General features: G+C 47.9%; 5 protein-coding genes across 5 annotated transcripts; 4 read left to right on the forward strand and 1 right to left on the reverse strand.

Annotated features, from left to right (window-relative positions):
* Positions 1-4,387: 4,387 nt before the first annotated feature.
* VTN77DRAFT_5769 (uncharacterized protein) lies at positions 4,388-5,188 on the forward strand (the record flags this gene model as incomplete). The annotated part of the gene is made up of 3 exons (XM_069421972.1): positions 4,388-4,451; positions 4,660-5,030; positions 5,153-5,188. 3 exons carry the CDS (start codon positions 4,388-4,390, stop codon positions 5,186-5,188), a joined length of 471 nt encoding a protein of 156 aa, XP_069276647.1.
* Positions 5,189-5,877: 689 nt separating this feature from the next.
* On the forward strand, positions 5,878-7,146 carry VTN77DRAFT_5770 (uncharacterized protein; the record flags this gene model as incomplete). Its single annotated transcript, XM_069421974.1, has 2 exons — positions 5,878-6,463; positions 6,524-7,146. The coding sequence occupies 2 exons, from the start codon at positions 5,878-5,880 to the stop codon at positions 7,144-7,146; spliced, it is 1,209 nt and encodes a 402-aa protein (XP_069276648.1).
* Positions 7,147-7,807: 661 nt separating this feature from the next.
* Positions 7,808-8,266, forward strand: VTN77DRAFT_5771 (uncharacterized protein; the record flags this gene model as incomplete). The annotated part of the gene is made up of 1 exon (XM_069421975.1): positions 7,808-8,266. One exon carries the CDS (start codon positions 7,808-7,810, stop codon positions 8,264-8,266), a length of 459 nt encoding a protein of 152 aa, XP_069276649.1.
* Positions 8,267-9,248: 982 nt separating this feature from the next.
* Positions 9,249-10,268, forward strand: VTN77DRAFT_5772 (uncharacterized protein; the record flags this gene model as incomplete). The annotated part of the gene is made up of 2 exons (XM_069421976.1): positions 9,249-9,543; positions 9,616-10,268. 2 exons carry the CDS (start codon positions 9,249-9,251, stop codon positions 10,266-10,268), a joined length of 948 nt encoding a protein of 315 aa, XP_069276650.1.
* A 673-nt stretch (positions 10,269-10,941) lies between these two features.
* Positions 10,942-12,119, reverse strand: VTN77DRAFT_5773 (uncharacterized protein; the record flags this gene model as incomplete). The annotated part of the gene is made up of 4 exons (XM_069421977.1): positions 10,942-11,317; positions 11,396-11,547; positions 11,624-11,811; positions 11,948-12,119. 4 exons carry the CDS (start codon positions 12,117-12,119, stop codon positions 10,942-10,944), a joined length of 888 nt encoding a protein of 295 aa, XP_069276651.1.
* Between the last annotated feature and the right edge of the window lie 1,165 nt (positions 12,120-13,284).

Below are 13,284 nucleotides of genomic sequence, written 5' to 3' on the forward strand. Positions count from 1 at the left end.
GATCGCCAATCATGTGATAAGATAAGCTCACTGCAAAATAATCTGTATGGAGTACACAAAAACATATCAGGTGGAGACAATTTCCATGAGCAAGACATTTCAACTGGTCTTGTTTATTCCCCTCAGCATGATAGTACGCAGGTACGTAAATAAAAAAAAATAAATAAAAAAATAAATAAAAAAATAAATAAAAAATAAATAAAAAATAAATAAAAAATAAATAAAAAATAAATAAAAAATAAATAAAAAATAAATAAAAAATAAATAAAAAATAAATAAAAAATAAATAAAAAATAAATAAAAATAAATAAAAATAAATAAAAATAATAAAATAAAAATAAAAAGAAAGTTCCGATATTTAAAAAGAATTTGTATGGCAAATATGTACACACATACATCTGCGCACTAAATATATAAAACTACACATCCGACGGATTTCATATTTTGGATCAACAGAATACACTCAACTCACCATCACAATCCTAATCTCGACTTATACCAAGCAGGAATAAATACACGTTCAAACCAAGTGAACAAAAAAAAAAGAGAGAGAGAGAGGGAGGGAGGGAGGGAGGGAGATAGAGAGAGAGAACACCGCTGGAACTACGCAATACGTCATACCATGCTCTTCATTTCGACTCCTTGTCTACGGAAATTAAAAAACGAGAAAAAAAAAGATCTACGTAGCTCTCCAGTGACAATAGACCTCATCTCTCATCTCGTCTCATCTCGTCTCATTTTTTTCTTTCCATTTACACTCTACCCACCTATATACACTTACCCAAGCGTCCTCTCTTCGTATACTGTAGACAGAGTCTGGAATCCACGCTCCATGATCCATCCCATGAATGATTACGCTACACGTTCTACTGTCACTAACTAGTCTTGGATGGAGGAAACTTTATGGAGAGAACATTGTTATCTTATAATAATTGCAATTTGCAAAGTTATTCACAGAATCCATATACGGATGGATGGATCGTTTATTTATCTCCTGTAGGTAGATAGGTAATAATTATTTCAACCAGCCAGGCGGGCAGCGAGTCAGTCTTCTGGATATTTTTCTTTTTGTTTTTGTTCCTGGTCCCTACTGTATTTATTCAGTGAATTTATCATAACTCGCAGTGTCGTGACCTGCTTCCTACTGATAATTATCGATGAATGAGGATAATAATTAGATTAGATGATAATTACCTCGGTACCCAACCAAGGCAATCATAACCTTAATCTATTATTATATTATATTTGCTTTCGTTACTAGACAAGTTCAGGAAAGGCCTTATACAGAGTATTATAATTTTATTAATTAATTAATTAATTAAAGTTATGGACATGTTTCACATATTAATACGGACCCAGCTGCGCACAGACGTGATGAGATGAGATGGGATGCCGGAACTGGAGCCGGAACCGGAACCTCGGAGGGGCTGAGACTGAACCTGGTTAGAATTAGATAGATAGTTTAGCTAATAGCTAGCTTTTAAAAGTTAGAGAAGCAAGCGAGTATTATTAATTGTCAACTCTGTACTCCGTACGGGGTACTCTGTAATTAACTTGAGTTATGACTCAAACAAAGCTTGACTTCATGATTTCATGATTTCACTTTCACTACGGAGTAGAGAAAAAAAAAGATAGTCTGGACATGGATGGTGTGCACTCGCATCTGCTGGTTTACTGATCAGGCCGCCCACGCTGCAGCCTGCCGGTCAGCTTACGATCTGACTACAGGGTATTACTCCGTAGCGGGATAGATATCATGATTCCTGAGCAATCAACTTCGCCAGGGAGAATTAGTAAGGATGCATGTGCAAAACTTTTTTGTCCTGGTCAGTTTGGCTGCTGGCAAGGGTGTAAGACTACTCGAGATATCTTGGACTCTTGGCCATCGTGATGAAATCACTCTCCCTTGCAGGAGAAACAGGCTAATTAAGTTCTGGAACAGTGCCGAACTGGAACATTCAATCCAGCCATAATACTGGACAAGGAGTAGTTGGTAGAATTAGATATGTGGCGTCGTAGGAAGACAAGGAATAGGAGGTGATTATCGTAGAAGGGGAAAAATGAATATCCACAACCACACGGAACGTTCATCCCTGTAATCGACAGAAAATAGAAAAGATCGAGCTGAATAATAATAGCGACGGCATATGACATCGGAGTATATCCCTGCTAGGTTGATCCCTTCATGGTTTCGACTTTCGAGTGTCGACTTCCAGTCCGATCGATCAATCTTCCATGCGATTGCGATCAGCGTTGATCAGCGCTCGAACAGGACTGGACGGTTGGACTCCGACGGTGGACCAGAAGCCGACAGGTTCGTGATCACGGTTCAGGAGGTGGACGAAGCGTGAGTTCGACCGGTCATGATGCTATTTTCGACTCCAAGGTTGAAGGTTCTGGTGCGGTACAGAGTAGTTCATTAGAATTCTCACCACCACTGCACCATACTTACTACTCCGTACTCCGTACTCCTACTACTGTATATGTTGTAACCAGCATCATGATCCTGGACTTCAAGTTCATGCTCACCTCAGCATCGGCCCCCGCTGTACTCCATACCTTTCCTGGAGATGTGCAGGTCGAAGGGCGACGCTAAGGAAGCAGCGGCGGGCCTAGGCTCGGTTCGTAACGTCGTCTGTTTCAGACCGCCCAATCAGACTCTTGTTATATGCCTGCTGGTGCTAGGTTCTCGAAGCACAGGCTGTCCCCGTTGATGGTCTTCGCCTCACTTTGATCATAATCAATCAGTCGATAATTCGATATCATTGCTCTTGGTAAGCTTCTCCAGAATCTCTGCCAAACATGGTGCTGACAGCATCTTCGACAAGCTGTACTCCGCACTCCATATCATTGGCAGGCAATCCCCTTCATTGTTCATAGATTAGCAAACTGCACTTATGCAGCAGCAGTTGCCAGACAGGAGACCCTGAGTGGACAAGAGCCATCGACAGATTCGACACTCGTATAATGCGATCAGCGGTGGGACAAGTTTAGACCTTAAAGCCAATAAGATCCGACTCATTATGGAGATCTCTGGCACCAAACCCACACATGAATCATTATGAACAGGATCCTGGACACAATGCACGGCTGAACTACCCTGTCCTAACCATGGCATTCTTCGACTTCATCATTGGCCTGCAGTGGTCAACAATAGACTTGTGTCTTCTGTACAGAGTAGATAGTTCTTGCATAATGAGTCAGCCTTGCCTGCTATAAAAAGACATGAGTCTTAAAAACTGAGTCTAGATGCGCTGATGAGAGAACAGCTCATCCTATCGATGATCAGTCGACGCCCTAGAGCTTGGTTGGCCGTTGGTTCCTCTGGCGGCTGCAAAGTGACAGGTCATGTGGAGGACGGCTTCTGATAGGTGGCTGCCTCAGGCGTCCGAGTCTGCCCACCGCCTTTTCCCCTGCTTGGAGGTTACTCCGTTAGGTACGAAGTATGGAGTACTTTGGTACCTTGTACCTGCTTGGGTACCTATCTGGTACCTGATGGAAGTTGATCCTAGACATTTCTGGCCTAGCTGGGACAATCAGGGTCTGAGTTGTTAGTCCTTCTGATCCCAAGTTGTACTCTGTACGGGGAGTACTCCATACGAAGTACCCCGTACTCGGTACTGGAAGGCTGGAACTGGAAGCTAATAATCTTGAATTCATACTGTACCAGCGCAGTAGAAGTATCAGCAAGCGCTGCCAACCTTGCTGATTCTTATGCAACCCCGTGACCTGCATGTTGATTATCGTGGACAAATCGATTATGGGCAGGGGTGCATACAAGCGTTTGCCTGCCTAACGTTCAGTCACCCGCCACGAGACATTTAGCGGAGGGGCGGCGTGCTTGTAACTCGAATTGCAGCAAATCATGCAACGAGCAGGGGACCGTTCTCCAAATGCAGGGCTGTAGGGTCTCCAGAGCGCACGGTCGACAACCCCTTCCAGCCGCTTGCATGGAGTCATGGAGTCATCGACTCTCGAAAGGTCGTTGTCATTGGCTGGGCATTCTTGCGCGATCGCCAAGTGGCGGAGACTGCAGGAGACGTGAACGGTGAATCGTGGATGGCGCTGGGCCAATGGTTACGACTCCACGCCCTGTCGACTGCCAGACACACTTCCTGGGTCTCTCCACGAGGCTGTACTTGGCCTAAAAAAGCCTGGCGAGGGAAATTAAGAGGATTCTTACGAGGGCCATCAGACGACCATCAAGATTTTCTGTGTAGCACAGGCGGCCAGAAAGTGAGCAGTGAAGTATCGATAGATACCAAGGGTTCATTCAGACCTGTCAAAATTGCCGATAAATGCTCATATTCAGAGATACTGCCCAGCGCTACACCTGGTTACACAATATTTCGTTTGTAGTCTGTACCCCGTACATCCTGTAGTCAAGATGGCAACGGGCATCAGATCTGACTCCCTACTCCATGGGACGGAGACCCCGTCATCTTGGAAAGGTGTGTGTGGATTAAATCACTAAAAATGGATGCACCGTACCATGGACGAGGAGTCTGTCTGCTGGGATGGATGCCTGGAAAACAAGCAGATGAGTAAGGCGCCACTGGTCGGATGATTCGATCAATGAATCATCATCCTAGATTATCGCCAGGTTGTGCTGTGGACGGAGTGGGACGGAATCCCAGCTGCGTGGCTGAATTATCTCAGTCACAGCGTCATCGGTGAGGCGGAGTAGCCAGGAGCCCGATCTTGTGACTGGGTGGCAGCTGCCGTTCGCGGACTGCTGCGACTCGCCACACCGGGAAGGAGCAGGAAGGAGCAGGAAAGAGCAACGGCCTCTGTCCTCCCTCCACGCACCGCACTTGCAACTTGCCTTGCTCCAGGCTGTGTTGGCAGCTTCCTCCCTCTTGGCCTCCACTCGCCGCGCAGCATGGCAGGTACGAATCAAGCCTTGCCTGCCACCCCCGACCCAGCCGTACCAGCATTCCATCTCCTCTTGTCCTCCTGTCTCTCTGAATCCTTATTGTCTGGTCGGTCACTATCTTTGGAGGCTGGGCGATGGCGGAGCCTGCTATCGAGTTAGTGAGGAAACTGGCCAATGCTCACTGACTTCTTCAATGCTCCAATGCTCCCCCCTATTCATCGCTGGTGCTGGCCCTGGTCTAGTCCCCATTCTGTGACTGACTGACTGACTGTTGAGCACTTCCGGTGGAGGCCGCCTGCTCGCCCCCGCTAACGCCCACCTTTCCTAAGTTTCCTCCTATTTGCAGCTTCGCCCTGGCCAGGTGAAGTTAATCGTGCTAATAATGATCAAGAGCTCGGACTCCAGTCTAAACCAGCACGCTTGCCCCGTTCGCGCCGCCTCCATGGCCCGCTGAATCCTGATTCCCGACTCCTCCGCCTCTTTCTCCCATCCCATATCTATCCACCACCGCGGTCCTGCCACCCGATCGCTCTATCTATCTAAATCTCCTCCATCCCTCCCCTTTCCCTTCTCATCCGCCATTCCTCCCCTTCTTTCTTAGCCTTCTCCCTCCTCTCCCATTTCTTTTCGTCCTACCTTTTACCTTATTTTCTCTTCCCGCCATACTGGGTGCGCTTTGTTTAGACTTTGTTTCGGGGAATTCGGGAGGCCATATCCGCAATATCGGAAACAATACCAACAAAACAAAACAACATTTAATATCAACAAACCACGGTCCGCTCCTTTTGACCGTCCTGAAGGAACATTCCTTGGATTTTTGAAGACTTCTGTTTTTTTTTTTGGATCTGCTTGACCCGTCCGTGTGCCATCCAAGGATCGGATTTTGCCAATTCCAAAGAGGCCGCCATTTCGGAAACTTTTTCCAGGATCGCCATTGTGATTTGGGACCAGCTTAACAGCGATCTCGACAACTCCATCCCCATCCCATCATGTATCCCAACATGCTTCCTACTCCCCCTCCATCCCCCTTATCACGTTGCTATGCCCCAGAGGACCGATTAGGACTGCTGCTGGCCAACCGTCTGGAACTCACCAGTATTCTGGGTGTCGGCGCCTATGGAGTTGTATACGCCGCCATCGATATCCACACCAATGTGCCCTACGCGGTCAAGGCGTTGAACAAGACCGGTCTCGACCCCAGGCAGCGGAAATTCCAGCAACGGGAGATCAAACTTCACCATATGGCCAGCCAACATCCCAACGTGGTTTCCCTGGTTCGCATCATGGACTCTGTTGATTGTACTTATGTTGTCATCGAATTTTGCCCCGAGGGAGATCTGTTTACCAGTATTACGGAACGAGGCCACTTCGTGGGCAACGACCCCTTGGCAAAGCGCGCTTTCCTGCAGATCTTGGATGCTGTCCAGTATTGCCATTCCATTGGGATCTATCATCGCGACCTCAAGCCCGAGAATATCCTCGTCACGGACGGAGGAATGACCGTCAAGCTGGCAGACTTTGGCCTTGCGACAACCGACTACTACACGTCGGATTTTGGCTGCGGATCGACCTTTTACATGTCGCCCGGTAAGATTCCAACCCGTCTATCTAGTTCGGTTCAGGGCTGACTGGCTCGCACCACAAAAGAGTGCCAGCAAACGGATCCGAGGCCGTTCTCGTGCTACGCGTCTGGTCCCAATGATGTCTGGAGTCTGGGCGTGATCCTGGTCAACCTGACCTGTGGCCGCAATCCGTGGAAGCGGGCTTCAACCGAGGACACAACCTTCCGTGCCTACCTCAAGGACCCGGAGTTTCTCAGAACGATCCTGCCTGTGTCCCCGGAGCTGAATGCCATCTTGAGGCGCATCTTTGAATGCGACCCTGTCAAGCGCATCACCATTCCGGAGTTGCGCAGATTGATCCTGGATTGCCCAAGGTTTACCACTTCTGGTCCCAGGAAGCCCGGATATGTCGAGGAGGTTATGCCGTACATGAACTACTGCCCATTCCCACCAGCACCTCCGGCTGAGCTTCTCAATGCTCAGTACTCCGACTCGGCTGTGTCGGATACATCCCTTACCACGGACGAGACGATCTCTTCGATCTCGACTGAGTCGGATTACTCCGGAGACAACCAGGCTGACAGCTTCACTTATGTCGACGCTCAAGCGGGCCCCGATTTTTGGGGATCCCCTGTCCATCTCACCGATATCACAGAGAAATCCCTAGTTCCCTCTCAGCCAGAGGACTCATACGTTACTGCGTACTGAAACGCATCGCCACCGATGTCTATTCTTGCGTCGGTTGACATCACGAAAAAAAACTTTTTCGCCCCATTCACATGCGTTACGATAATCACGACCCTTTTTGTTCTTTCGCGATTTACAACATAACTTTTTTTAATCTCGACCTGGAGTACCACTGGACGGGAATTTTTCTTCGCTTGATTCCCTTTTGGATTTCCATGGATACCGGTCTGGAACTTTTCATTCTTTTGGACAAAAGCCCGCTGGAATTTTTTTTCTTGACGACAATACCCCGGATTTTTTTTCCCCGTTGGACATCCTTGGCCGGATCTTTTCCCAATACTTCGGCGGACCATAATACCCCAGCATCCAGGACTTCGCCCGAGGATCTATGAACATATTGTTTAATGCCTTTCTCCTGGCGCGTGCGTGTCTTTCTCGAGCGGACGCTTTTGAGGGCTGCACGTCATCTTTATTGTGTTACTATACATTTTGTTTTTCTTGTCCAGTGGGCTTCTGTGTCTAAAACGTGCTCCTCGGGTGGTTTTGCTTGTTTTGATTAAAAGAAAGAAAAAAAAACGTTAACGGGGAGACGGAGACGGCGTTTGGGTTGTGAAACAGGATTGATTGGAGTTTGACGTTTTGCAGAACCCGACATTTCAAAATACCCTTTCAAAATACCCCCATGCGAAGGAAAGGCTGTTGTCGCATTTGTTTTGGAGTTTGGAGGATTTTTCCAGTGGCAGCGATGGTTGTTGCCTCTTTCTGTTCAACACATATACAACCAGACACTGGCTTGTTGAGAGTCCCTGGAGGCGGTTCTTTTGGAGAATTTCTTTGTTTGTGTACATCTTGGAAGGGAAAAATACACTTACCGGCTCCGTTTTTAAGCAGGGCTGAGACAGTGTCTCGGGTTCTCTCGTCAGATAGATTGCCAAGTTTCCAGGCCATTTATCACGGAGTCCCGGCATACTGTCCGCCCGCCCTCTGGAGCGCAGGATTACCATTCGTGAGATTTCTGCCATTCTTTTTGAAAATCTCCTTGAACTTGCTGGATTGTTCATCAGGCAGATGCAGATGCAGATGTGCAGTGCTGGAAAGTTCGCATGTACATAGGGCGATTTACCACGTCTGCCGAAAATAGAAATCCATCCCCGGGAGGGAATTCATGATTGAAGTCTTGGAGACAGTTTTGTCGTTTTTTCAGTTTATCGTCGATTTAGTCCTGAGAAGGTCAGGATTATCTAGAGATACGTGCAGTGTCGGGCACCTGCGCTGCCTCTAGCGCCATGTCAGACTGACAACTAGTAAGATCCAACTTGGGCACTGATGTAACTCCGCTAGGGTTAGAACGTCGATGTCGGCGCTTAACCTGCCAACGCAATTGCTCAAACCTTTACCTAGGTACGGAGTAGTTTCCTGAGAACGCCTGCATGCGCTACGTTTCACTTAGCGGATATAATTAGCACATCTTGCTGTCCTGCTAATACTAATAATAATTACTACAGAGGTAGAATCTAGTATCGTGCAGGAAACAGGAATTAGGCTACTGCTACATCTGTAGCCTTTTAGGTGTAGGGTATACTCTGTACTGTAGGATTAAGCGCCGATCTCTGTCCCTCCTGCAGGTCCAGCACCCAATCGTCCACTTGCATTGATCAGAGTTTCTTTCCGAGGCGCAAAGAGATTGGATTTGGAAAGACATGGGCGCGTAACCCACATCTCTCAATTCTCCTGGGTTGCGGATTGTTCATGTGCTGTCATGCTATGCTTCCTTCGTCCAGTCGAAGGATTGATGTTATTTCCATTCTTCTCTCCCCCTACCTCTCCCCCTCGCTCACCCTTCCCTCTCCTTTCTAACATTTACGTCTGCGATACTTCTCTTTTTCTCTTGTCTCTTTTTTTTTTTTCGTGAGCTTGATGTGTACATTACATACATATGTACAGCACATGCGTGTTGATTGAAACCCTTTCTCTAATTCCATGAATATGTCTAGTTTCTCGGAAAAGTCTGGAAGAACCGCTTACCTTGATTTCTGACACTGCGAGGCGAAAGTCGAATTCAAAAGGATATCATATCTATCATCTGGATGATGAGCTGCTGAAACACAGTTGACCAAAGTGCCATGAATGAAATGGTCCAATTCTCTACTCGCTTCTTGCTGTTGCTGATTCTGCTACTTTCCCTCTTCCTCTTCTCTCCGACGACACTGGCGCAGACAGCAAACTGCACGTTCCCCAACGGCCAAGTAGCGGAGAACTACGAGCCTTGCAATCCCGACCAGGCGGAGACATCGTGCTGTCTGCGCGGGGAGGCGTGTCTTTCCAGCGGACTGTGTTACGGGGCGCTGGGGCTGGTGTATCGCGGAGGGTGCAGTGGGGGGTGGTTGTCGGCGGCTTGTCCGCGGTATTGTCTCGATAGTACGTGACGACTTTTTCTTTGCACTTTTCTTGGCTATCTTCTTGCTGACTGCGTGTTTTGTTGGCATACAGGCATAGAAGGACATGCCAACTTCTTGACCTGTGGCAGCGACACCAGCTGGTGGTGCGGCAATGGCAACTCGTGTACGACCGACGACGGCACGCTGGTGTCAAACCTCCTGCCGGGCAATGTGATCCGCATCGCTGGAAGCGATACCCTCACGACAGCGGTGACGACGACGAGTACGACGACGGTGATCGCGTCGGTGACGGGGTCCGCTGCATCAGCTACGAAGCAGCAACCTGCGTCTACGCCAACCTTCGAAGCGAATGGCGGCAACTGTTCCGACCAAACAGGCAGTACCAATAACGATAATCATAATAATACAACGGTTGTAGGCGCCGCCGTAGGAGGCTCCCTCGGCGGAGCAGCCTGCATCTGCGGGACGCTAGGCGTATTCTTCTTCCGGGAGAGGAAGAAGCGAAAGGAGATGGAGAGGCAGTTGCAGCAGCAGCAACAGCAGCTACAGCAACAGGCACAGGCGCAGATCTGGGCGTACAACCAACTGCACAACCAACCACCGGGATACCCAGCAGAAGCGGGCGGTCAGCCGCATACCGTGGAGCTCGACACGCAGCGAACGCTGTACGAGCTGGGGAATCGAAAGTCGTCGTATACGTATATGACGGGACAGCGGAATACTACTGCTGGGTCGTTTATATAGAGCTCTACAGCGGTCGAGCTTTAGTTAGCATGGTTCTTTCTTCGAGCGATACAGAAAGGAAAGAGCGACGATGATGACCAGTGTCGATGACGGCTGGGCTGGCGCACAATACAGAGGACATTATCATATCGCTACCTATCCATAACGAATGAGGTGGCTAGTCATTTGTCCATCTCTTCTGTTCTTCGTAGACTAGATTAGATGTTGTTTCTAGCGAGTTGTGTTGATTGGAGAGGAAGGAGTTTGTAGTCTTAAATTTAAGCCAGTACATAGACAAGAACCAATTCCTTTTCACTTGTTTTTTTGTCAGCGCTTAGGAGCTCTACATAGGTGGTAGTGATCTCACGCGCGAACGAAGTAATTACATACCCGAAACAGAGGAAGGAGATGGAAGCTAATGGGCCACCATTGGTTTCTGGGTATAAAAACCAGCATGTCTTTCTCATCTTCTTGATATTTTTCTAATTATTACCTTTTTTTTTTCATGTAATTCTAGGAGTTCTAGTTCTAGTTCTAGTCAAAATTCAATCGTTCTATTTTCTTCGTCGACAGATTTCTTTTTTTTTTGTCCTTGAAATATTCCAATTCGTAGCTATCAAAGATATCAAATACACAGATGCCGGTATCTACAACAAATGAACAGAAAGAGAAAAGGCAGTCAGATTGGGGCTATTTACATATTCCTCCCCCCAGTTACGCGAATCGTCTCCCCATTCACATACGAGAAATAAGGACTCGCCACGCCGACAATCGCTCGAGCTGCTTCCTCAGCACTGCCCGGTCGTCTTAGCGGGATATCCGCGTAGGGCTCCGCAGCGTTCTGGTAGCTGTTGTCCGTTTTGCCCTTCCGGGGAATCCCCAGGGGGACTTTCGTCCCGTCGGGAGTTGTGAAGAAGGCGCCGTCTTCCTTGGCGGCGGTCAGGCGAGTGGTGATGTATCCGAAGGCGATGGTGTTGGCGCGCACGCCGAAGGCTGGACCCCATTCTTTGGCGATGGTTTTGGTGAGGCCGACGACGCCGGCTTTGGCGACGGAGTAGTTGACTTGGCCGCTGTACACAGAAAGTCAGAATAATGGACCCTTCTTCAACTGAGGAGATAGATGGAAAGAAAGTGGGTATACGACGTACGCATTGCCGTGAATTCCACTGGTGCTGCTGATGTTGATGATCACTCGGGGCTCCTTGTCCTTGACTCGGAAGTAGGGAGCCGCAGCTCTGACGAGCCTGAAGGGCGCGGTGTTGTGAACCGCCAGCATGGTCTCCCATTGCTTATCAGTCATCTAGACAGGCAGTCGGTTAGCGGACACGATCTCCAGATCACATTGAAAAAATAAAAAGCGGAAGCAAAATACATACCTTGTGGATGACTCCATCCCACGTAAAACCCGCATTGTTCACAATGATATGGATCTTGCCGTTGCCAAACTCTGCGGCCTTTTTGACCAGCTCCTCGATGTAGTTGGCATCGGTGACATCGCCCACCACGGCAATGGCGCGACCTGGACCAGCGTCGTTGATGGCCTTGACGACGTCGTTGGCTTTCTCTGTCGAGTATATCAGTATACAACTATTGCAGTAAACAGCGCATCATGTGGCGCCAGGCAAGGATCACAAGAAATCGTCAAGCTGAAACCCGGAAATCACAATTCTCTCAGATGAATATAGAGCTATATCACTCACTTTCATCAACATCCGCCACCACCACCTTCGCTCCCTCATTGGCAAATAAACGCGCAGCTTCAGCGCCAATGCCCTGGCCAGCACCGGTGATGATAGCCGTCTGACCCGCAAACAGGCCCTGCGGGTAGTTGAGATGGGCGTTGACCTGCGCCAGACGATCTTGGGGAGCCATATTTAAATAATCTATCTAAAAATGAGAGATAGCTTCTTGCTACTGTCGAAGAAAAGAGAGAGATGATGTGAAATCCTTGGTTGCATGCTATATTCTAGACGGAATGAGACTATCGGCTAAGGTTGTACAGAGTACTTAAGCTTTGCGGGGAATTCGGGGAAGTTTGCGGATATCCATGGATGATGGTAGATGCCGAGGCATGCCGGCAGACCAATTTAGACCCAATATTCTCCGTACGGAGTACTAGACCAACGATCAATGCGGCTACTGGTAGAACTGTTGAGATATCGATTTGTTCTTTTTTTATATGGTCAGGGAAAGTAGAAGCTCTCACATGAGATGGTTTATCAATAAACAATTAATTAATTAAGTTTGTATTCGAGAGACAGCTGCTCAGCTAAATTCAGGGCTTAGGGCACAGGGTTAGGGCTGGCAAACGGGCTCACTTGGCGCGTGGATCTCAGGATCTTTTTTCCTTCCTTCCACAATCCATCCCTATCCTTCTAAATCTTTTATGGTTGATCTCTTTACTAGCATGCTGTGTTGAATGCTAGTGACTGACGTTTGTTTCGAAACATGTCCTTGAAAGACACGACAGTAGGAGAGGCATGGCGCTTGAAAACATCTCACGCTTTATCCTACAGTACACAAGGAAACTGACATGATGTCTCTGGATTATCTAGATACAAATCGATCAAAGACCCATGAGATGTTGACCCCCTCGGGCGAGAAATAGCCCACTAGATCCCGAGTCACCTCCCTCATGAAGGATCTCCACTTCTGATAGTATTGTGCAGTCGTCTCATCTCATCGCCTTCCAGGGACCCAAAATATCCTGGAACCAGCCATTCTCAGGCAAGCTGTCCAAGGTTTGCGCGCATGGTGCCGCTGTGGCTGAGAACTTGGTCGTTGAGATCCAATTTTGGCAGACAGGATCAGATCTATGAGAATGAATTGTGAGAATGAATTGAGACTGGATCAGGTGCATTTCAGTTAATCTAGCTAGGTGTTTAGTATGCACATTAGGATAATTCTGCGCGAATCGACATTAGCATTGTTATCCATCTAAGCTACCTTTTTACTATGTTGCTTCCTGCTAGCTAACTGAGAAATGCCCTATCTCGCATCTTGCAATATATTACTAAGGGATATACAAAGAATAATA

Source organism: Rasamsonia byssochlamydoides (assembly GCF_041956645.1).
Source record: "Rasamsonia byssochlamydoides strain NRRL 3658 unplaced genomic scaffold VTN77scaffold_42, whole genome shotgun sequence".
In the NCBI taxonomy this organism is placed as follows: domain Eukaryota; kingdom Fungi; phylum Ascomycota; class Eurotiomycetes; order Eurotiales; family Trichocomaceae; genus Rasamsonia; species Rasamsonia byssochlamydoides.